Below are 25,107 nucleotides of genomic sequence, written 5' to 3' on the forward strand. Positions count from 1 at the left end.
TACTTCCTGTCTTTGTCTGTTTTCCCGCCCTTTGTGATCACTAATTACTTTCACCTGTCCTTGACTGCCCTCACCTGTGTCTTGTTTTCCTTCCCCTTCCTAGTGTATTTAATCCTGTGTCTTGTCCTCTGCCCCTTTGTTGGTTCATTCTCACTCTCTCGTCTCGTCTCTGTGCTGGTCTGTGTTTCCCTGTGTTTTTTGGATTTATGGATTTTTGGTTTTCTTCCTCCCTGCCTGTTTTTTGGATTCTCCCACGTCACTCTTGTAAGTTTTGTTTTTTTGGTCTGCAGATAATAAATATCTTTTGAACTCTCCCCTCTGCCTCCTATCGTCTGCATTTGGGTCCTCCACTTTCTCAAACCATAACAAAATCAACAATCAGCTCCTTGGTTCTGCTGACATTGAGAAGTCGGTTGTTTTCTCTGCACCACTCTGCTGATTTCCTCCTGATATGAAATCCAGCTGATGATGGCGGGATCGTCTGAAAACTTCAAAAAAGTTTCCTCCATGTTGAGGTTTATACAACTGTTTTAAATGATAAATAAATGAATCTTATAATCTTGAAATCGGTGAAGATGTTCACCGTGACTTTACTGCAGTGAAGGCAGAAATTTCAGAGACAGATATTTCAAAACATCAGTGGATCCGATGACTCTAAAGATAGTTGTCAGTCTGTCATCCAGGTATTTGTTGAAGCTGTTGATGTGGCTGCTTCACTTCCTGTTTTACTGAAATGTGACTCAGATGTAGTTTCTCTTGTGGCTGACAGTTTGATTCCGGTTTTTAGTGAGGAGCATCACTTGTATTTGGGGATTCGTTTATATACGCTCAGTAGAGCATTGTCAGCAAACTGTGAAACATGGAGCCTTTCAGCGGCACTTACAGAATGAAATCACAACTTTTTTTTGTAATTTAACAAATGCTGACTTCCTCTAGACAAAAGAGACCCCGTTCTGTATTTAAATAAAGCTCCCAGGTGCTCCTGTCCATTTTAAAATCAACTGGGTCTCTTCCGGTATAAATTCAGTGATTTTCTCATATAACTTATTGGTACCTGCAACATTATTGTGGAAAAAGACAAAGACATTGTGAGTTTTTTGTTTGAAATCACATAATCACCATCAGTAAACAGCAGGACCTACTCGGCGTGTGACGAAGTGTGACGAAGAGTCGGCACGGACGACTGACCGGGACACAACTTTTCCACAAATAAATTCTGCGATTTTCTCCTGTAAGTTGCCAAAAACACTACAAATTGCCAAATTACTGATGTTTGTTCTTATAACACAGCTGTGTGGGGTGTGTGCGACATTTCTCTTTTATTTTGAAAGTCCAGCTTTATTCAGTGATGAGCTGTTGTTGTCTGACATTTAATGTCTCACTCAAATGTTATGGATCATATTCATTTAAAAAAACTGACCTGATGTTACTTTCTCTTCCTTAAGGCAGATTGAGATTCACTCCATCAGCAGTTTTTTTTTGTCTGGTGCTTATAGAAATATGTTGAATCACACTCAAAAAATCTATAAATTCCACATTTCTGGTTCCAAATTAAAGAGGAAATTGTTTTTTCAATTGAAAACAACATGTAGTTGTCAGTTTCTTTTTGTTTTTGAGATAGAGTTGTTAGTTTGGCTTCAGTGGCAGGCGAGTCTGTAAAAGGTGTGCTGCAGTCCAGATCAGTTTTTTTTTATGCAGTATTCTGCAGCCGTAAAGTTTGTGATTTCCTGTTTCTTGGTCAGGACGTGAGCGAGTGAGATGAAACTTGTCACAGCATAAGACTGAAACCACCATGTGAGATGGAGGTCACCGCTCTCTGCCTTATACTTTGTAAGTAATTTCATTTACATGATTTGCTTCCTGCTCTGTCCTTTGTCTCTGCTCATCAAACAATTAACTTTAATTAACTTGTCCTTTTAATAAAATCAGAGTTTGCTCATAAATCGACCCAGAACAATCCAACATCTGGAGTCCTTGATGATTTATGTGTTTTAATGAAACAAAGCAGCGTGTTACGTTCTGATGCCCTAAATATTGTGAAAATCTAGATTTCTTATATTTGAATATGTTAAATGTATATTGCTCATAAAAAGCCTTTATTTTTAACTCTTCTAACTGGCCTGATTTGATTAATTCATAATTAATTCATTCATTCGTAATAGTCATATGAGCCCCAATGTGTTATCTGAAGTCATTTGAACTAAAAAAAATTAATATTTTTTGTTTTAGCTCTCATTTGGAGCCAACAAGAATTTATTTTTAAACCAGATTACTTCCTGTTTTATGTCTAAATTATGTCGCACCAACCTTAAACCTAACCTACAATTAAGAAAGATTCAACTTAAACCTCTCTTTAAAACTTTAGTTTTTGCTTTAAACCTAGATGAAATCTGTTGCACCAAAACCTCACATTCCAATTTAAACTGTGATTCAGTCCTAACTTTAAACTTAAACTTTAGGAAGTTTAACTTTTTAAATGGCTGGGTTTTTTTTGGGGGGGGTTTTTTTTTTGAGGTGGACCAAACAAAATAATTCATGAGCTAACAAAGCTAAGCTAACTTTTTTAGCTAGGAAGCAAAGAATTAATGTTTTGTTAACTATTTAGCTGACAAACAACAGCTGTGTCTCAGTTCAGGTACTTCCTGTTAGTGCACCGTCATGTTAGACAGTTTGCTCACTGTTTAGTTTCTTACATATCTGTAAATGTCAAGCCTCACTGGAAACGTTGACTGTAGCTTCGTCATCGAACTGAAGCTTTCCTGCCACCTGCCAAAACATCTTGTTTATTCATTTCTGTTCAACTTTACTTAATTCAACATGAACGTCCTTTTGATTTAATTTGCTTTTGTTTGTTTGTTGGGAAGTTAAAAATACACCATGATCTCCGTCGACAGTGGGCCGGCCCTCCCTCCGCCGAAAATTTTCTGTAACAAATCTTTAACTTAACTAAACAAAAGTACTGCTGGCTTCAATCTGACAGCAGTATGGTGGTGCTTACTGGTAAAAATACACGCAGTTAGGTGGTTACGTGGTTACGTGGTTAGGGAGTCATATTTTCCTGAAAATGAGACATTTTGACCACATGACCACTTTAGTTTATTATCTGGTGACTTAAATAATTAACTGGGATGCGATGCTGTGACAAACTGACACAATGTTTTTACAAGAATGTACAAGATGTATTAGTTTAATGTTGAATTTACAAGAAAGTACAAATGATGAAGAATTTGAGGTTTCTTTTTCACATTATTTTTCATATAATGTTGTTTTTTTAAGGGAGTCTGGGGAAATTACAGTTTCTAGTTAAGTGGTAAATTCAGCTGAAACAGAACACAAACATCTGCTGGCAGATAAGAGAGCAGTGACCCAAATGGAAATCAGACAGCTGTTTCGTGTGGGCTTCAAAGATGGCAGTTGAGTAGTTGGCGCTTTAGCGTGGCCCCGGACTCACTCATGTACACATTTTGAGATGTGCACTTGTGATTGGATCCCCCAGAACACGTTTATACCATGTGTAAACAGGGACTAAATATAGGTGTGTGCCATTAGATGAGTGTTGCAGCTGAGTGAGAGGTTTGTTGACTGAGCTCACGCTTTGGTTAATGTGCTGTGAAAACCACAACGATGACCCTAAGAAGGTTGACAAGAGCTGTGAAGCTCAGAGTTGGTGGTAATTCTCTGCAGGTTCCTCACTTTAAGAGACATGTTTCACACAGTGTTACAGACTTTTACCTGAATATGGATACAGAACATCTCGATTAATGCAGCTTTATCTTTTCAACAATAAATCACAAAAATATCTGCATTTAACACAAATGAAAACAAAAAAATTTCATCCATTCATTATTCATTATTTCAGGTTTGACGCCCCCTGCAGCTGCACTGATCATCACTCCCAACAGATCTCAGTTCTTTCAGTACGAGGAAATCTACCTGCGGTGTGGAGCACCGAGTAACTCCGGCAGCTGGAAGGTGAAACGAAACATCTCCTCTCGGGCATTTGATGTATGCAGGTTTGGCTGGGGGATCCCAGGTGAGTCCTCCTGCACCATTGAGGATGCCTACCCATCAGACACCGGGGTGTACTGGTGTGAGTCTCCAGAGGGGGAGTCCAGCAACACCGTCAGCATCACAGTGACAGGTAACACCAAATGTGCATGCAGCCTACTGCCGTGTTTAGAATCTTCTGAAATGTTAGAAAATATCCTGAGTATCCTGAGTAGAACCCCCCCCAAACCCCCAATATCAGTGCCAAAAATGATTAAAAAAATATTATCAATACACCAATATATCAAGAACCCCATTATCAACAGTCCATGTCATAAAGAACCCAAACTCTATTCTATATTTCAGTCGGCGCTGTGATCCTGGAGAGCCCGGCATATCCTGTCACAGAGGGAGACACTGTGACGCTTCGCTGCTCCTACAGATATCATGATCAGCAAGAACCTACTTCAGATTTCTTTGCTGCGTTCCACAAAGACGGTGTTTTCATCGGCAAAGAGCCTGTAGGACAGATGATCCTTTCACCTGTGTCCAAGTCTGATGAAGGGTTCTACAAGTGTGAACATCCCAAAGAAGGAAGCTCAAAACAGAGCTGGCTGGAAGTGAAAGGTAACATGATAGATGGTCATGTTTTTGGCAGCACTTGGCTGCTTCAAAAGCTGAAATTACAGCATAATTACTTTCTGTTAATTTTCATTCAGTCGCTTGAAAAACACTATAATGAGCATCCTCTGGCTTTTCAACTTTATACTTTTGTATTTGTTCTTCTGCTTAGCACCCAGATTTTTATGACAAAAGTTAGGTAACCTTCATTGTCGTGATTATGAAAGACATGGTCAGTGTTGTGAAATGGTTGCAGTTTAGTTGAGTTTAGGCACCACTTGGATGGGTTCAGGGAAAAATTATAGTTTGGCTTAAAATAAGCATGTTAGTCAAGGTTAACCTGCGGAAGTTAGTCAAGAGGACACAAATCCCAGTCTCCTGGGTGAAAGTCCCATCCTTCCCACGTCCTCCATACGTAGACGTTTTCACGCTTTATGACTTCAGCAGCACATCAACACACACACAAGAATCCATCCCGTGTATTTTTGTTTCAATCGATTCAAACATGACTACATTTGCGCATTTTGCGGCCAAAGTTTGATACAATGGTTTGAAACAACTTTTAGACCTTAATTTAGCTTTTCACACAACACTTAGGCCCAGCCTATGACCTGTGAGCCCCAGGCCAAGAACTCTCTTAGCCTGGGGTCAAAGACAGCTTTCACACTGGCCTGTTCCAAAGTGGACTAACCCTGACTTTAGCCTAAGGGTTGCTGGCCCTGCATTAGAGCAGGGTTAGCCCTGAGTTTGTGGGGTTATCCCTTGAAAACTGACTAAACCCAGGGCTGAAATGTCCCAGTGTGAAACGGCGGGAAGGGCGGAGTAGACGTGGAACAAATGAAATGTTTATGTGACATGACAACATGACAAATTAACAGAAGAGAAACTTAAATGTTTAAGCCCACTAGACGATACATCGTAAGACCCAAACAATAAGGAAGATAACTGATCATGTGGACAGAAAAGACAAATTCTTCCATTCAAATAAACTTTACTTTTCTTCCTCACAGTCAGACCTCGGCCCAGCGATGCTCCTCCCACTCCTCCTCCTCCTGTCTTGTTTGGGCCCAAGCTGCTGTGCACCATCCTGCTGTTCGTCCTCTACACCATCATCTTCATCGTGTGTTTGTTCATCCACAGAAAGTGGGCTCGAGGTAAGAACAGCCCGGAAACTCCCAATAATAACAGAATGTATTGATCCTGGTATTGATCATCTTTTCTGTTGGCCTCCTCCGCAAAGGGGACAGAGAACAGGGACGACTCTGTTCAAAATGGAGTCTTGTCTTGTCTTGTCTTGTCTCAACTCGTCTCATCTCGTCTTGTCTTTTCTTTTCTTGTCTCTTGTCTTTTTATCATAAACCATGTAAAACACAAATTATGATTCCAAGTAGATTATTTCTGTGTTTTAAAACATGTCTGAAGGGGATCTTTTTTTTCAGACCCCCTGAAAAATCACTGAACATCAGAAACATTATCAGCTTTTTAAAAAACATTTTCAGGTTAAAGATCTATAAAAAAAACATTTTCCAGTCCATGTGGTGCTCTGTGTGTTATGTGGGTCATGTTGCCTCCATGTGACTTGACTGTGGTTAACAAGGCGCTGCAAACACACACAGATCTGGTTGTCACGGCAACAATGCTGGCGCAAAGCAGGAAGTGAAAAACTAGAACATGACACAATAACTGACAGGTGACAAAGAAGAGACTTTGACCATGTGGAATTTAAAACATAATTAAACGTGATCTGTTATGTTCGTTTCCTGCTCTAGATTTTTTTTTTTTTCTGGGGTTCTGGTAGAACAGATTACACTGTTCAAGGAACGTCATTACATCACTCTAGAACTTTCTATGCTGCAGGAGTTGGTGTCAGTTATATTGAAGCTTATGGGAAACGTAACGTCAATCCTGCTATTTCAAAACTAACAGGTAATAAAACAAATGCACACAGGGTCATTTCTTGGAGGCACTTCTTCATCAAAAGTCATACAATGAACACATGTTGGATTTTGGTGTGTTTTCTCTTCTCTTATAGGCTTTTCATTTTCATTGATTTATCTTATGCCAGCCCCTCCTGCTGCTGTGTATGTGTGAGCAGGTCCTAAGACAGCTAGCTGCACGGCTAACTGAGCTAACTAGCTAACGGCAGCCACAGTTGGTTAGTTAGTTGCTAATTTAGCAACAAATGAAGCTCTCTGTCCATCGGAAAGCTCTGTAATGTTAAAATCACAGAGGGTTGAGGCAGAGCAGCCGGAAACACGACCTGAAACACGTCCTGACGGCTCGTTTAAAGGCAGCTTCTGCGTACGGCGTCTGTGAACATTTCTCTGTAATGACATCTATTCGTGCTTTATGATCAAAAGTGACAACATTGGACCTTTAACTCTGTTTTGTTTTCCTGCAGCTCGAGCCGATGCAAAGGGGAGAGTTTCTAATCATCTCGTACTGTAGTCATGAAGAAAAAAGAAGACCTGACTCATATAAAACAGCTTTTTCTCATCTCATAGCTGGTATGTGATGCTCACATGAAAGTCATGCTGCAGCTGATGACCTTCATGTTTAACCTGATGATAATTATATAAGCTTTATTCATATAGTTGTCTCTGTCTCTCTCTATATATCTGTATATATTCTCAGGAAATTGGGAGATTTGGATTTTTCAGTTTCAAAAGTTTATGACGTGTACAACATTATATGTATATATATATATATATTTTAAATTAAAGTTAAAGTATACCAGATCAAAAAGGCATGTTTTGTGTTTTTTCATATTAGCATCAGCCTTTCAATCTTTCAACTTGTTTGATCTTCTTCTTTTTATTAATAATTTCTTCCTACTTCTTTAAACAGCCTCAGACTTGTTATTGTTCTGGAAGATCAATATTTTCTATCAAAGTACTGATTTGTAAGTAGCTGTGTAATACTGTGTATTATCCCTTTATTTTGACCGTTTCATGGAGGTCTTTAAGTCTTGACACGTAATACCAAGACTTGACCAGCAGGTGTCACCAGTTTGAAATGATTCAGCTGGAATCTGATTTATTGTTTATATCCTTTTGACTTCTGCCTACATGTTAATTTAACTTGTGGATCTGACCTCTACAGATTCTGCTGTACTGTTCTGACCTGTTGAATAAATGGTGAAATGGCTTTTGGATATTTGTTTTCAAATGTGCCAATCAGTTAAAGGGATAGCTCACCCAAAAAATGAAAATTCAGTCATTGTCCTCTCACCCTCATGCCGACTGAGGGTCGGGTTTATTTTGTTAGTCCACAAAACACTTCTGGAGTTTCACAGGAAAACAGTTTTTCTCCCAAAGAATGGAAGTGAACGGTGATCAGTTATTAAACATTAAAAAAACACACAATAAAAATGTAAAACGCCTTCATACTGCTCATCTGGTGTGATCTAACACCCCAGCAAGCTGTTTACACACTGTCACAACACACACACACCCAGTTCAGACAGTGTGTCTGTGAACGTGGCTCCAAGCTAAAGATCTACAGTGAAGATTCAGACTAAAACATGGTGGAAATGACAACTTGGCTCGTCGAGGCTTTTCACTTTCATTGTTTGGGAGATTCTGTGACGCTGTTTCCTCTTTTGTGGACTAAAAAACTAAACCCGACCTTCAATCGACATGAGGGTGAGTAGATAAGTTTCACTCCGGTCATCCTTTTAATATCTAACCAGGCAATAAATCTATTTTATTTACATCATAAAGTATTTCTTTCAGTCAGTTGTTGTGACTATTTCCTTCCAGACAAAAATAAAATAGTGATATGTTAAACCTCTTTGTGTTAAGTTCAAGAACGAAGGAAGTTTCTAAATGGGGAAATTTTCTTTTAATGACATACAAAGGACAGAACTGGTCTTTACAAAGATGCTACTGTATGTTTCCTGGAGAAAATACCTGGTATTTTCTGGGGTAAATACTACACAGTACACTGATTACTAAGCGGTGTTTCCCCGAGTCCAGTGGTCATTTTCTGATTATTAAAGCAACCAGAGAAAGAAAGCAGCCGATGGTCACAGTTTGTAATGAAAAGCTGCTTTAGGAAGGTTTTATGATAAGATGATAAAAACCCCTGTCATTATGATGGAAGCTGCAGCCGCATCGAGGCTCAGGTATCTGAAAAGATCAATAGAAAGGAGTTCCCTGTGGCGTGAGACGTGATGAGGAAATACCTGTTTCACCAGATATAAATAGTTCAGATTACATCTTTACACATGAGTATTTGTATCCATGATGGAAAGTTGTTGCTGAAACTGCCTAAAATGCTGCTCAGGTATCGATGATTATACAAGTCTGATATCATTTCTGTGACAATTTTAAGGGTTTATATGCATGAAATATATGTCACTTATAAAATCTAAAACCAACAACAGCTCCTGATAATGTGGGTGTGAAAATGTGTTATTTACTTTCTATTAAACTTGCGTCACAGATTTTAAAATAAAGGGCGAGCTATACTCTACAGAGCCCTGTCTCACTTCCTGGTTTAACAAAAACGCTCTTTAATAAAACATGAAATCACCAGGAGTTTGACCTGTTACGAGGTTTTACAGTTTTGTCCCAGTTCTCAGCAATGAGACAAACATGAGCATCGAAGTACCAGAAGCTCGATCAGACTTTGTCTTTGATTAAATATTTCTAGATTTAAATCAGAATTGATTCAGGTGAGGTTCTGATATTTAATATCCGTATTGAAACACATGCAGAGGGTTGAAGCGTCTTGTCTCATGACTTTATTTTTTGCTCAGATCAGTTTCAAGTTTGTCCAAAGAAACTATGATGTTGAGTATAAAATGATGATATATACACGTCTACAGAGGTGCTGATGTTTCCTGTCAGGTGTTTCCTGGTTTGACTGTGGAGTAGAAAGTCGATGAAGCTTCCAGATCTGTAGAGGAACGACACACACACACACACACACACACACACACACACACACACACACACACACACACTGTCAACATGAGAGACACAACACTACAGCAATTAGGTGGACAAAATAATAGAAACACTATCATATATTTCATCATTTATTTGAGGCCTTTCAGAAGCACGAATCTCAAGGTTATGTTATTCATAAATAACATTTCTATAGACGTGTTCATACCAACAGAAAACAAGGTGAGACGTGAACTGTTTGAGAACATCAGTGTTTGCAGCTGTTTTTTTTTATGCTGCTATATTAAGATCAAGAGTTAAGGTTTTCTTTATCTTAAATTAACAAAGCTTGTTTTGTTGCTAGAGCAGGTTAATTTATCTCGTCATCCCGAAAAAACACGCGTGTTCACACACACGTGTTCACACACGTACTTCACACCATTGCAAGAAAAGGAAGTATTGGGAATTTATCACAAGCTGCAGGATTTTCAACATGTAGTTTCAGCATCTCAGAAGATGAGCATACACGTCTGCATTTGGAGAACAGCCAATAGGAACGCCCTCTCTTTCAAATGAGGTTAGTCTGGAATTTTCACCCATGACGCCGAACGTAAACCGCCTACTGCCGCCTTAACACCTCTAAACATCACACTCATGTTGTGTTGAATAGTTCAAATTGTAATTATGTGTCATAATTTGTTTCATATAAAATCTGCACCAGATTAACTGTTATCAAGACAATCAATAGGCAATGTTGTTGTTATTAAAATGTAATATTAAGTTAACTTTGATCTAGCTAACAAACAAAATAACATTTTGTAAACTCTTAAGCTGGTTAGCAAACAATGTAAAGGTTTGTCAACTTTTTAGCTAGTTTGCAAACAATGTAATTTTTAAACATATTAGGTTGCTAGCAAGTAATGTCATATTTTTTTTAAATAAATAAATAATGCAATGTTTGAACTTTTTAGCTAGCTTTAGCTCTTCTTTATTTTAAATCTGGATTTACTCATTTTAAACCTAGTTTTGCTAAACTTTGTTAAGATGTAAATTCATCTTTTTTTTAGTGCAGCCCAGTCATTAAGTAGCAGAAAATGTAAATACTCAAGTAAAGTACAATTATCTCAAAACTGTCCTGAAGAACAATGTTTCAACGTTCAGCTTTATTATCATTATGCGATGCAGGGTTGCCTGTGAAACGCTCCTATATCCGTCCTTCCATCTACATGTGTCACCAGTCTGTTTATATTTGCTCTGTATCCACGTTCCTATCATGCGTCTCCACAAGCCATTAAAAGTTAAAAATAGAAACTGTGTCAGTCTCAGAATAGTAAGTTAATGACTCAGAGTTGCTGTGGGCTGAAGTCCAGGGGGCGGAGTTATAAACTACAGCTAACTGTTTACAACAAGGCAACCATGGAGCTGGGTTGGCCCAGACAGACCTAAGATGGCGGGAACTTCTGTCTCCAAGCAGGAACAAACACACACAGCCCAGGGGAAGGTTACGTAACAGCTCATTCCATAGTGAAGTCAAACTAAAGTTTGTAGCCCACAGATAAACAGGCAGAGAGGTGAGTTTACACTGATTTATACTCTGAAAACTAAAGTCTGATCTGGTTTTGGTTTTTAGTTCAAAATCTCCTAAGAATATTTAAGATTTTTTTTCTATGTTTCACATCAACTGTTAGCTGTTACTTAAAGTTAAAGAGGTCTATAAAAGTGTGTTTGAGTGTGTTTTTGTTCACCTCTGATCCTCCGTGGTTGTACCATCGGTGTGATGGTGACATCAGTATACGAGACACCAGGGCTGACTTTACCTGAAACACAACAATTCTCACTGTTACACACCAACATTTAAACACAGATTTTATGTGAAAACAAACAAAACAGAAAAGCTGAAAAGAAAACAAAAAGTATTTGTGTGTCATGTGTGATTAGAAGTCTATAAAAAATAGAAATATGGTTCTGATTTCCCCAAAAATAGTCTGTCGACCATCTATGTAAAATTATTATGTTAGTTTACAGTACATGTTGTTTCTTCTTGTGTATGATCAGTTGGTTCAAAAGAAAACTGTCAAATAAATAGGGTAGGGATGGTAGCATGTTCCTAGCATTAATTTTTATTTTAAAAAATTTAAAGTAACTACTGTTGTCTGTCAATCTTTAGTCAGTGAGATTCAATATGTTGACAAAGCAACTGCCTCCCAGTTGCAGTGGGTCTCTTTTTACTGCCCAGATATTTAATATATGAATAAAATGACTGGTGACAAATCTAGTGAATTATTCAGACCATCAGAGGAAAAAGAAAAATATACACTTCTATTATTTTATCATTTATTCCTGAACATGCTGTAATCTTAGTCAGCAGTCCTCTGGCAGCAACACAGCATCTCTCCTGTCACACTGTGTCAGGCAGGATTACAGTTACTAGTTACTTCTCTTAAAAGTAACTGACTTACTTCACCAGTTACTGTGTATTAAAGTGATTAGTTACAAGGGAAAATACCTTTTGTGTTACTTTTAAACATCTGTTACAATTCTCTTATTATTGCACACATAGCTATATAATTTTAATGTAGTTCTTTTTGTAGCTATGTTAGCTATTTTATTCTAGTGCAGCTGTGACAGGTCTATTGTCGCCACCAACTGTGGCATGAAATGTCACACATCTGTCTCATATTCTTTTTTGTTTTTGCATTCAGGAAGTCTTGATAAGACACTGCTGTTTGCACCACAAGCATTTATCCCACACAGACAAGAAGACCTTTAATATTTTTCCATCTTGAATTGTCAGTGTCGGATCTATTTGTTCTGCAAAACATATTCAGCAGGACAAAAAGGGCCACACAAAGAGTTTGTGATGTAAACATGCTTGATGAACATTATTCCGTCTCCGTACGTCACTACAAGTCAAAGCCTTCGTCTGCTCTATTGAAAATGAATAGTCAGACTTGTTCTGGTTTTGACATTTCAGACATAGTTATGTAGGTGGAGACATTCTCAGTCAGTCATTCACCTTATTGTCAGGATGGGTCTCACGGTGTGAACAGACCGAATCTTTCATGTAAACTGGAGGTGGAAAGTAACTAAGTACAAATACTTTGTTAGTGTTCTTAAGTAGATTTTTCAGGTATCTGTACTTTACTTGAGCATTTCTTTTCCTGACAACTTTATTTTTACTCTCTACATTAGAAATAAAAGACATAACAAGACATAAATACAAACACATCGTAACAAGATCAAACTACGTAAAAGACATGAGCCGAAAATGTCATAAAAGACACAACAAGACGAAAGCAATTTAAGATGTAACAAGACATAAAACATAAAACATAACATAAAAAACATATGTAACAAAAACAAAAATAATGTAACACTACAAAACTATATAGAAGACATAACAAGATGACATTGACTAGAAATGTAGCAAAACACAAACAAGAAAAGACATAAACGATGTAAAAGATGTAACAAGACTAAAATGCCGTAAAACGAGCGATGAGACGAAAAAGACGTATCAGGACATAACAAGACAAAACAACAGAAAACATGCTACAATGCGAAAAAGACCTAACAAGACGAAAATGACATTTAAGGCGTGACAGGACGTAACAAAAAAGACGTAAAAAGACTTACACAACATAACAAGATGAAAACAATTTAACAAGACAAAATGGCATAAAAGTCAAACGCTGTAAAAGACATGAGAAGAAAAAATGATGTAACAAGACAAAAACAACGAAAAATATGTTATAAGTCAAAATTATACCAAAGACATAACAAGAAGACAAAAATGCCATAAACAACGATACAACACGGAACTGACTTAAAAGACAAAAGCGATGTAAAAGACACAAGTAAAAACAACATAAAACTTGTAAAGCTTTATAAGATAAAAATGGCATAAAAGACCCAATGACAAAAATATTTTAAAAGATGTAACGGCGAAACATACAAAGGGAGAAAAGGTGAGGTTCAGTCAGTTCAGTAAAAATGTTTTACTTTTATACTCGGAGGAAATTTCAGAGGATGAACTTTTACTGCAGCAAAGAAGTTCAGTCAGTAAAGGTTTGTACAGTAAGAGGACCTGAGTTCAGATTTATTCATTTCATGTCACTGTTTCAAAGCTGCAGACTGAACTTTGACATTCTCTGTGCGACTTCGATAGACAGAAAGTAACACTGAGACAGCAGGATGCAAAGTGACATTTTGTTGACACGAAAACATTCTGACCTTTGTAGCTCCTCCAGAAACACAGCAGCATCACAGAGACCAGCGCAACCAGTGTGAGGCACACGACCACCACAGGAAGTAGAATATGCGTGACGGAGGAGTTAGGCGGACCGGGACGCCCCGCTTAGAAACAGAAATACCGCAGGTTGGCCTCAATGCAATAAACACAACAAGATTTGCCTACACAACTGTGAGTCTTTGTGCTGGGCAGATCACACCCTGGATGAATCTCACACTGACAAACTGTTATCTACTCTCATTCTGTTTTCTCAAAATGTGTTTATGTTCAAGCAGAAAGTTCTTTAAAAAAAAAACATTGTTTTTCTGCTCACCTCTAATGGTCAGCCAGCTGTCTGGTGATTGTCCAACTCCAGAGATGTTGCACTTGTAGACCCCTTCATCAGATTTAGAAACACTGTGGATGATCATCTCTCCTGTAGAGCTGCTCCTCATGAGACGTCCATCTTTGTAGAAATCAGTGAGATTGGAGGATGAGGTCATCATGTTTAAGCAGCGCAGAGTCACACTGTCTCCCTCCGTCACAGGAAGAACGGGACTCTCCAGGATCACAGGACCACCTGGGTGACAGATCAGCTATGGTGATCAAAAACCCTTGTGTGTCACAGAAGGACGGTAAATGTTTTTCTTCTCTAACAAACCCGTTCTCATTCCCAAGTTCTCAAACATATAGACATTTTGTCACGCCCTTTGGCGTCTCATACAGACGCACAAGGTGGTCTTTAGGTCTTTAGACGCAGTAGGCTCACATAAACTTCTATATGATGTAAAAATCACTCAGTATAAAGAGTGAGAAAGTCTGCAAATACAGGAGGTTTGGTGGGCGAGCTGAACGAGTGCAGGAGTTTCACCCAGGTCTGGGTTCACATCCTGTACGAAACCAAAAGTTATCACTTAACGTTTTAAGTTACATAACATTTCATCTCTCACATAATGTATATCATGTAACATATTTCACCTGAACCATTTCCCAAAGAAGTTTTGGTGACTAAACCCAACCAAACCTGTCTTTTCTAAACCTGACAAAATGGTTTTATTACCAGAGCCTAACCAGATAGTTTTGGTGCCTAAACCCAGTAGATTTGGTTTCTAAACCGAACCAAGAGGCTTTGTCGTTTGAACCTAACCTAGTAGTTTTGGTGCTTTAAACCCAAACAGTTTTATTTCCCAAACCTAACCACATACTTTAGGTACATAAATCTAATCAAGTAGGTTTGGGGCCTAAATTCAACCACGTAATTTGTTACTTAAACCCAACTTGCCAGCTTTGTTGCCTAAACCTATCCTAGTTTTGTTTCCAACACTTTAACAAGCAGCTTTTTTACCTAAACATCACTAAGTAGTTCTGTGCCTGAATCTAACCAAGTACTCCTCGTGCCTGAAGATAACCAATTAGTATTGGTGCCCAGTCAAATAGATTTGTTGCCTAAATTTAGCCAAGTACTTTTGGTGCTTAAATCTTACCAAATGTATGTTTTTCTAAACCTAACCAAATAATCTTAGTGCCTAAACCTAACCAAGTCATTTTGGTGCAGAAACCTAACTAAATAGTTTAAGTGCCAAAACCTAACCAAGTTCTGGTGCCTGAATCTATTTAAGTACTTTTGGTGTCTAAACCTCACCAAGTACTTTTCAGTGTAAAGGTGAATAATTTCGAGACACAATGTTGTTATTTGTATTTGATGACCTGGGATGAGAAGGACTACAGCTGTTTGTTTTTTATTTGTGTGTGTGTGTGTGTGTGTGTGTGTGTGTGTGTGTGTGTGTGTGTGGGTGTGTGTGTGTCCGTGTCCATGCATGTTTAAACCCACCAGTCACAGTGATGTTGACAGCATCTCTGCACTCTCCTGCTGCAGACTCACACCAGTACACTCCAGAGTCTGATGGGTAAAGGGAATCGATGTGGCATCCAGATTCATTTATTTTATTCCAGGAATTGACACACTCTTGGTTTGTGTGTTTGGATGTGTTCCTCTTAATTCTCCAGTCAGAGGAGTTTCCCTGCTGCCCACAGCTCAGAGACACAGATTCATACTGGAAGAACTGGGATCTGTCGGGAATCACTCTCAGAGTGGCTGCGAGAAACAAACAGATGCTGGTAAACTGATTTTGCACGTCAGTCAGATAGAAAACTTTGCAGAGGTGAACAAGCAGGAAAACACAGCTAAATTTGCTGACCCGCAAATTTGTCACCCCCTCAGTTTTGTTGCTTCCTTCCTTTTATTTTGAACAACAAGTGAGTTCATTAGAAAACACAACAGCGATGCATGTTGTCAGCTGTTGGGAGGCTGTGGAGTCAATGTGTTGTTGTTTTTTTCTTTTATTAAGAACAAATGTTCTCTCTGCCTGTCAACAACACAGTCCTATAAAGACAAAACCAAAGAAACAAATCTGATATAATCTGCAGCGGCAGGGTGTTAAAATTAAATACAGAAGATGATATAAATGCATCACGTCGCCCACAAACAAACAAACATATGAAAGCTGCTGAGATGGTGAAGCCGCGATAAGACAAACTAACACTTCTGAAGATAAAAGCTGCAGCGTCTGCACACACTTTGAAAGATGAATATCTTTCTGTGAGGCGACGAGCTTTTGTTGCAATTTTTTAAAATTAATTTGTGTATTTATGGCAACGTATTGATATTTATTTATGTACGTCACAGTTTTGAGTTGTGTTCGTAAAGCTTGTGTTGCACAAGATCAGTTCTGGTGATAACAGATATATAACAAAGTTAAGTTCATTGTATGCATTAGAAGCCTAATGTAAGTAATTATGTGTATTTATGAAGTTATTCATGGTAAAATAACTTAGTTCCAAAATAATACTTGTAAGCAGATAATTTTCCTCCTTTTACTGTCTGTTAAAAAACTGCATGTTCTTCTTCTTCTATCTTTTAATCTGGTCACAGAGATTCATCAGAAAGTTTTCAGATACTGACATCAGACACAAAGATGCAATTAAGATTTTAAAACTAAAACACACACACACTCACCAACGACAGCGCAGAGTGTTGTTATCGCCATGTTGCTCTGACTGCAGACTGACTGTCCGTGGAGCTGGATCACACCTCTAAATTCAGACTGAAGCCACAGCTTCCTGCTTTAATTTCTTGTTTTGTTTTTTTTGCACCCTAGAAAAAACTTTGTGACCATAGCCTCTTTTTACTCTTTTGTTGGCCTAAATGTTTTTAGATTAAACCTGTTTCAAAACAGACTCAGAAAACCATGTTAACACCTCAGTCTTTCTTGTTCTTGCCTTTGCACAGAGGAGAAGTGTGCAAAAGGTCTGTGACTCTCGACAGCTGAACTTACATTTAAATTTATTAGTGGTTGTTGCATCGCTAAAGGTACATGAGCCAGGATGATGTTGACATGTGCCATCTGCATTTGACTGCAACTGACCCTTCCTAAGTCTTGCCCCCTTTTTTTTGCTCTGTGCTTCAATAACAGTTGAGTAAACGTGGTACCTGGCAGAACCTCGGTCAACTTTCCCCTTTCCTGTTTCTTGTACTCAGATATGCTGTGTGCTACGCTCGTCTGAGTTGAAAAGAAAAAAAATTATTTGGTCAAAAGATGCTGCTGGGGGAACTGTTAGAGCAGTGGCTCCTAAACTTTTCCAGCATGTTCCCCTTCAGAAGTCAAAAATATCAATCATTAACAATAACAGGGGAAGCAACTGATAAAAAAGTTCAAGTTGAGTTTTAGTAAAATAAAGGTTGGCATGACTTTATATTCCCTATATAAATCATATTTATATATATTTATTTATTTAGATTTGTTTCACAGGGTGGCCTGTCATGTCATGCTTCACATTGTGAACTGGAGGTTTTCTGTTAGCTCAGGGTTTACGACGTTCTATTCACGACTTCCGTGTCGTAATTACAAGTTCACGAGTTCCATTAGACCGTAGCAGAAGTCACATCCTAAATTTGTTAGCAAAATGCTGGCTAACTAGCTGACTAGTTATAAATATTGTAACGGACTGAGTGATGTGATGTTAACTGCACGTGTTATGTTTGCATGCAAGATCAGCACTTATGACAGTGATTTGTGTGAGAAATCCACCTGTGACTGGCAGAGGCTCGATGAGGGAGGGTTGTTGTTATTCCTGCTATATATTATATATATTGATGTATAGATATATTGAGGGTTCTGCACAGTATGTTGTTCCTAGGACTGTGCTCTCCTGGACAGCGCCCTCTGATGGTGTACCTTGAATCTGCTGGAGTCACTCTCCCAGTTTGTGGGTCACAGCCCCCAGTGCTCCGACCATTACTGGAACCACTGTTGCCTTCACTTCCCACATCTTCTCCAGCTCCTCTTTCAGCCTTTGCCATCACCAGTTTGTCAGTCTGGATCTGAAAGTCCCTCAGGATCTTGGCTCAGTCATTTAAACTCATTGCAGATGTTCCTGTACACTATGCCAGCCATATATATATATATATATATAATATACATATATATCTCCCCAGTGGTACCACCTAGATGAAGTTAGGGTAAAACCAGTGATCAGTCACCACTGAATCACATGTTTATGAGCTGTAAGGTTGCAGCAGTGAACAGCAGATGCATTTCACATTAGTTTTATGTATATAAATATCGCAGTGTAATGACAGTTAGGGACTTACTTATCTGACTCCCCTGTAACTATCAAGGGATTTCTATGTGGAGGAAAACTTTCCATTACATATGAATCCAGCCTGGGTTTTTTCAGGGGTCCTTCCTCAGGACTCCCCTCTTAGTACGATGCTGCTTTCTGTTTCACCTCACCACAAATTACAGAAACATCTAGAAATAACAGCTCAAAATGGTTATGGTTTCTGATATTATATGAATTTACCCACCTCTTATACCATATTATGGAAGAACTATATAAAGACAGTATACACATTATGTAAATAGACACTCAGAAGAAGCCAAATCAGAAAATATTTTAGCCTTATACATAAATTCTCACACCAACAAAGATTCATTTAATCTAAAAGTAGTTTTTTCATTCATTTAAGCTTTCATATTGTGTTCATTTTAAAGCCCCCATGTGGACAAAAGCAGTAGTGTTTCCACCAGTCAAACCACAAAATTTCAAATCAATATTAAAATTATGGAAATAAAAAATCTCCACTTCTAGAACTCACTTTTTTCCTCCAAATCCTTGTTCAATCAGAAGATGGACACAAAACCCTGAGGAATACAGTTGATAATAATAAAAACCAAGAAGAAAAAAGCGGTATATACATATTTACATAAATTAGGTTTTTTATATGGATGATTATAGATGTTTAGAGTCCTGAATGTTTTCTCATTTGTCAGTTGCTAGTGTTTCAAAGTTTTCATTGGTAAATTGGCAGATATTGGATTTTACGTCGGACCATTTGTATTTATGGATGTTAAATTTGCCATAGATTTAAGGATTTAATATAAATTGGGACTTCTGTCTGAATTATTTTCTAAAATAAAAAACAGTATCTCTATTTTTTTGAATTATTCTTAGTCTCACACAACATAAGAAAACTCAACACGAACTTTAACGTGAATGTGATCATAAAATAAATGCTCTGCCAGTTGGGTACATTAAATTAACAATTTTAAACAGTTTACTAACTTTATTAATGGATAAATATTGGTTATGATAACTCCAAATCAAAATCCAATTAATAATCTCATTCTAAAAGGCTCGTTGCCAGGTAATCATGAAAACATCTTGACAGTGTAATGGAAAGATTCATGTGATCAACGTCACTGCAGCGTCATTCAGCCACGCCCTACTCTGCCTGTGATTGGCTAACCCCGAAAGACTCGATACAAAATATGGACGCCACGGCGTGCTCTCACAATCTGACAGTGAAACAAGACAGAGGAAGAAAAACAGGAGTTTACTCGCCTATATTTCCAACACGAGTCTCTACAGACGGTTCTTCTCTGACTCACTGACGCTGTCGGGTGTTTTCATGTTTTGTAAGAACGAGCTCGGCTTCATTTTGTCATTCTGGACTTTCTTTATACATTTGAGTTCGGTATCGGTCTGGACAGCTGATGAAGGTAAGCTTAAATATGTTTAGCTACTGTTAGCTAGTTAGCTGATAGGTATTTATTCACTTTTTCATTTATTCAATGTAAATGTTGACCGGAGCGGTCAGTTAGAAACTGGATCCAAACATGTTTTACTGATAGTTTTCAGTGTCTATAAACTGTCATGTGAATTAAAAAATAGTCAATATGGCTTCACTGTAACGGTGTCGTTAGATATAACATTGAAACGATTCGTGTAACGTTGTTTATTAGCGTTAAACCGTGACTGACAAACGTGGGGAACCCCAGACCCGCGAAAAATCTCGCGAGAGTGATTTCGTTTTCTGTTGGTTTGTTTTTTTAAACCCAAAATATCGCAAACGATCTTTCTCTAACCTGAACCAATATATCAAAGTAAATCTTAATTACAACCACGTTGTCACTTAAAAGACAGAAATGGTTTGTCTGAGAAACAATGCGTGCAAATCTCGCGAGAGTAAGGTTAGGTTTCCTGTTTAGACATGTCCAAACATGATAGTTTTCCGTTTGATTCATCATGATTCAGTAACTCACTGACTCAATAAGTGAGTCACACACGAAATTGTGTCTGTTCTTCACATCCTGATAATCATTTCACTGTAGTTTATATAACATGAGCCCAGGATGTTCTAGAGACTTCCAGTTATTCAAACTATTTCTGAGATGGGCCTGACAACCAGATATTAGTCCACCTGTTTGCTATAATGTGATGGTTCATAATAAGTTTATTTATAAAGATAAATTGACTATTAAATGACCATCAGCTATTTTAATGATGGTTTTCCCATTCTGACAGTAAACTGATTATCTTTGCCTTGGGCTTTTGAAAACAGTGGTCAACATTTTTCACCATTTTCTGACGTTTTATGGACCAAACAACATATTGATTAATTTAGAAAATGATAGAGGACTGCAGGACTGGGTACTGATGAGTAAGAGACGCCATGCATTGATCCAAAATCAGGAAAAAATAGTTGACTAAATAGTTGCCACTGTTAATCTTAAAGTTTTCAACACAGCAAATCAGATTCCAATATTAAAATTTCTGTTTTTTAGGTCAGCTTTCTGTGATTGGCTCACATTGGCCAATTGTGACTGCACCGGGTGATGATGTCATCCTGCCATGCCACGTGGAGCCCCAGTACAACGTGGAGAGGCTGACGGTGGAGTGGTCCAAGCCGGACATGAAGCCGGACCCCTCAGATCGGCTGAGCCGGGTCGACTACGTGCACCTTTACAGGGACCGGCGCCCGGTCTCGGACATGCAGATCCCGTCGTACGTCGGTAGGACGGAGCTGTTCACGGACGACCTGAAGCGCGGGAACATATCGCTCATGATCAGGAGCGTGATGGTGGAGGATTCGGGGAGATAGATTTAGATGTTTGTGGTCCAGATCCCAACCTGAGGCACGATAGAGGACCCGGTTTACACCGTTATTAAAATACGATCTGTATCATTTCTGAAAGTTTGAGGATCATTTTGTTAACTTCTTATTTAACTGTTGTCCTCTTATTATTTATTTTTATATTGTGTTGTAGATCATAACAAATCTGTTTTTTTTTCTCAGATCCAGACTTTGTTAAAACTTCCACGACAGAGACGCCGCTGCATCCCAGCACCCTCCCGCCTCCAGATGCAACGAATGAGACGACTGGTAAGAAAACGAACCGACTCGGGGAGGAATTGGAGAATTTTAATATTACTGCTTTGGATTCAACGTGATACTGAATCACTCTGATATTATTGCATCTGTTGTACTGAAGTTATTCTAACTGTTTTCTGTTTTCTTGTCTTCACATCAGGTGCTCGGTCTCATCTGGCTGTAGCGATCCCAGTGGCTCTTCTCTCTGTCTTGGCAATCCTGGGTTGTGTCGTTGGATTTCTGCATAAACACACGTGTCCAAAAGTGAGTCAGAAAAACAATGCGAGTCAGAAGGAGTTGCTTCTTGTTGTCTAAATCATACCAGACTTCCTTTATGAGACATCTGACTAATTGTTAATGTTTTGTTGATTGTCCCTCCAGCTTCTGAAGAACGCTTCTCCAACAAGCACACCCACTCTAGTCTAAGTGCCTTGCTCAAGGGAACTAAACATTGATATTAATGGGGATAACAGCGTTCCACATTTCCCTGTCTTGAATATTTCTCATCATTTTGGGGATTCAAACCATCAGCACGTCCAGCCACAAGTCAAACAACCGTATCAGCAGGAGGAACAAACTTTCTTCCTCATTCTGGAACTTTTCTGGTGTCTCCCATCTATTCCAGGAAGTTATAGAAAGTACCGACTAATGGGGAAACACCAAAAAATTACGCATCTCTTTGCATTTCAACGGTCTTGGAAACACTCAGATAATGTAAGTACACCTTCAACAAAATATATATCATAGAGCTACAGATTTTCAATATTTTAATGTGGAAATGTTATATGTTATAGCTTTAATGATAATATGGCGACATGTAAAGGATTTAAATGTGAAATGAGTTGAACAACCATTGACTTCCAGCTAAAAACAGCAGAACCTTAATGACAAAGTTTACGCTCTTGAATCCAGGCTTTTCTAAACAATTAGTGTCAGGAAATACTCAGACACTGACCAAAAAAGCCAGTTAAAAACCATGTGATGCTAGTAAATATGGCAACTTACTTGCTTAAATGGACATATGATAAAAAAAAGATTGATAATCAATTAAGTGTTTGAGTGCAAAATGGCAGAAAATGCTGTTTTCAGTCTTTTAAATATATGGATATTATCTGCTCTTTTGTCCTAGAGGTTATTTGCAGACGTTGTTTTGGGCCCTGAGAAACTGTGATGAACATTTTTCATAATTTATCATTACAGTAGTCATCAGAATAATCGACTTAAGAGCTGCTTCTACTTTTACTTCAATTTCTTCAAGTTGAGATTGTGAACTTTTGGCTTTGAGAGAAAAGTCGTTTGGAAAAATTCAAATATCTTCTCTGCCGTTACTGAATTTTGCCTACATTTGCATCCGATGTGGTTTCTAGTCAGACAGCAGTCTTTTGTCTATTTGCCTAACTTTGCATCGGAGGTGGAGTCAAATGTTTAGTCTCTCAGACGTCGCTGCAGTTTGATCCTGAATGCACGCTTAGTTTTTATGTTTTACAGAAGTTTATATGTATAATCTGATCAACTGGTTTTCAGTTGTGTCGCAGCAACATCTAATGTACTCTGTGTTTTCTTATCCACAGCTCACCTGCGCATAAAAATGAATGTCATGACAGCGAATGTGATGCCAAACCACCTCAATCCCCCCTCTTGTGGCTGGCTGCAGTAACTTGGAAAAAGGCGACTTTAAAAACAACACTTCTCAAAGCTGATGGATTTTCCTCCTGAACATGTTCGGTTTGAACTTTGTAAAGTCAGATTCTGCAGAAGAAACGTGGTTCTCAACAAATAATCAGCGACAGAATCACTTTGACATCTGTGTGAGACTTGTTTTTTTTTTTTTTTTTCCATTGAGAGGCAAAGCAACCAGAGACAGCTGCTGAACGCTGGACCACAATGCAACAAGATGGACAAAAAAAGTCTGGAAAAGTTTTTTGCACCTTACCCTGTATTCATTATCAGGATCCTCTTCTGTCCTCTTCTCCCTCAAAGGAGGATAATCGTGAGTTACCTATTTTGTGTCTAACATAATTTACAAATAAGCTTTCTTAGGTTAGTTTTTTTCAATTATTACTTGAGTGGAGTAAAATCTATATCAAGGTCTGTTGGTGTAAAAACCCTCCACGATGTTGTACCTGAGAACAACTCTGGTACAGTTTGTTCAGAATTTCAATTTCTAACGCAAGTGTTTACTAAAAGGGATTTTTTTTTACAGAAGGTTGTACCTCACAAGCTAGTTATTTATGTAGGAGTATTTGGACCAAATTAAGCTAAAATGTTGAGATGTTTAGAGTTGCATTTCACAAAATTAACACAACATACCTCTAAATATTAAATATTGTGCCAATAGCCTTTGAGCCAGTTAGCTTAGCATAAACAGGATTACTACTTGCCTATTCTGTGCACACACAAAACAAAGTAATGCCTGTTTTTATAAAAGATATATACTTTGTCTTTACAGCTTTATTTTTAAAAGTTAAGGGTCTCCCACACTAAGACCACTAACCATAAATATATAATATAAAAAGCGGTAACGACAGCAGGGAAGAATATTGTTGGATTTACTTTCAGAGTGATTTGATGATGAGGAAAATGGCAGCCAATCAAAATCCACCAGAATTAACAGGGTAGAGCCAAAAGACGACGAGTCTTTACGGAGCGTAGGATTATATTGAGGAACTGGACTGAAGAATTTCATCCACCCATATTTATTTTTTCTTTTTATTTCTCTACGTGAGGTGTTCAGTGTCCATTTTCCTAAACTGTAGACACAGCTGGAGCGAACAGCTGCTTGGACGTAAATGTTGTCCGAGAAAGATTTTTTGTTTTTTTTATGTTTTGTTTTTAATGTAATTTCTATTTAAGGACCAGAATTACAAGAAATAAAAAGGGGAACACGGCTTAAAATCAGTCCCTCGACTTGTTTAGAGTCTCAGTCTCAGTTTACAGTGTTAAAGCAGGGAAGCATCTGAGGAGTAATTTATGTTCGGGCGATGACTTATTTGTTGTCCCCCTCCTTTCTTCATGTCATTCAGAGACCACTGCGATGGTGTGAACAGGGAGTTCAAGCTGTGGTTGTTGTGGTTGTTACATTTTAAACTTTCCACTCCTTTAACATCAACTGTAAGAATCCCCTTGAGCAGGGCACCGATCCATCATTATTATTCTTTATATATTTACATTGTTAAACTGTTCATTTATCTTGGAAAATAAAAAAAAAAAAGTTCCAGTAAAAAGCTTGTTTCAACATACCTTGCACTTTAAATATTTTACCTCTTTACACACTGAATAAACATTGGAATAATAATTTAAAAAGTGTTCCTTTATACATCTGTTGTATTCTGTTTTAGGGATTGTATGATGACGTGTACAGTCAAGGTATTTTGAATGTTTCTATGAAGAGTTAGCACTTTATTATTAACCTCAAATGTGACGTTTTTTGATGTTTATCAAAAAAAAGTCAAATAAATAACATTTTCATATAACTGCAGTGTGTTGTCCTCATTGTGCTGTGACGTTTAAAGTTTGTGTAAAAATGAAAATGTTTGTTCTGAGTTTAACGCCACAGAAACGTGTCATTAACCACTCAGACAAACTGATCTGCTTTCAAACCTTGTGGGCGTGTCCACTCTGCTACTTCTGTAGTTATGCGAGATTATAATCTGACCTCACCT

The 25,107-nt window shown here is 38.1% G+C and overlaps 3 protein-coding genes and 2 long non-coding RNA genes across 6 annotated transcripts; 4 read left to right on the forward strand and 1 right to left on the reverse strand.

Moving 5' to 3' along the window:
• Positions 1-1,596: 1,596 nt before the first annotated feature.
• LOC146305319 (Fc receptor-like A) lies at positions 1,597-8,112 on the forward strand. Of its 2 annotated transcripts, XM_084712892.1 has the most exons (5): positions 1,691-1,830; positions 3,860-4,141; positions 4,354-4,614; positions 5,619-5,762; positions 7,010-8,112. In XM_084712892.1, exons 1-5 carry the CDS (start codon positions 1,800-1,802, stop codon positions 7,054-7,056), a joined length of 765 nt encoding a protein of 254 aa, XP_084569018.1. In that variant the 5' UTR covers positions 1,691-1,799; the 3' UTR covers positions 7,057-8,112. The 2 variants fall into 2 exon arrangements, with proteins under 2 accessions (XP_084569017.1, XP_084569018.1); XM_084712891.1 differs by lacking the exons at positions 5,619-5,762; positions 7,010-8,112 and having other exon boundaries at positions 1,597-1,830; positions 4,354-5,199.
• A 391-nt stretch (positions 8,113-8,503) lies between these two features.
• Positions 8,504-17,234, reverse strand: LOC146305320 (Fc receptor-like protein 5). The gene is made up of 6 exons (XM_084712887.1): positions 16,748-17,234; positions 15,563-15,826; positions 14,066-14,311; positions 13,734-13,856; positions 11,246-11,317; positions 8,504-9,510 (listed from the first exon to the last, which is right to left on the reverse strand). Exons 1-6 carry the CDS (start codon positions 16,776-16,778, stop codon positions 9,458-9,460), a joined length of 789 nt encoding a protein of 262 aa, XP_084569013.1. The 5' UTR covers positions 16,779-17,234; the 3' UTR covers positions 8,504-9,457.
• Positions 9,530-14,367, forward strand: LOC146305321 (uncharacterized). The gene is made up of 3 exons (XR_014769146.1): positions 9,530-11,071; positions 13,742-13,878; positions 14,279-14,367. It is a non-coding gene; the product is annotated as an uncharacterized LOC146305321 (long non-coding RNA).
• Positions 17,235-19,563: 2,329 nt separating the features above from the next.
• LOC146305322 (myelin-oligodendrocyte glycoprotein-like) lies at positions 19,564-21,175 on the forward strand. The gene is made up of 2 exons (XM_084712937.1): positions 19,564-19,793; positions 20,859-21,175. Exons 1-2 carry the CDS (start codon positions 19,703-19,705, stop codon positions 21,173-21,175), a joined length of 408 nt encoding a protein of 135 aa, XP_084569063.1. The 5' UTR covers positions 19,564-19,702.
• A 91-nt stretch (positions 21,176-21,266) lies between these two features.
• LOC146305323 (uncharacterized) lies at positions 21,267-24,918 on the forward strand. The gene is made up of 4 exons (XR_014769136.1): positions 21,267-21,457; positions 21,606-21,709; positions 21,827-22,159; positions 23,017-24,918. It is a non-coding gene; the product is annotated as an uncharacterized LOC146305323 (long non-coding RNA).
• The last annotated feature ends 189 nt before the right edge of the window (positions 24,919-25,107 follow it).

This window comes from Lutjanus erythropterus, chromosome 23 (assembly GCF_056507025.1).
Source record: "Lutjanus erythropterus isolate fLutEry1 chromosome 23, fLutEry1.hap2, whole genome shotgun sequence".
Lineage (NCBI taxonomy): Eukaryota > Metazoa > Chordata > Actinopteri > Lutjaniformes > Lutjanidae > Lutjanus > Lutjanus erythropterus.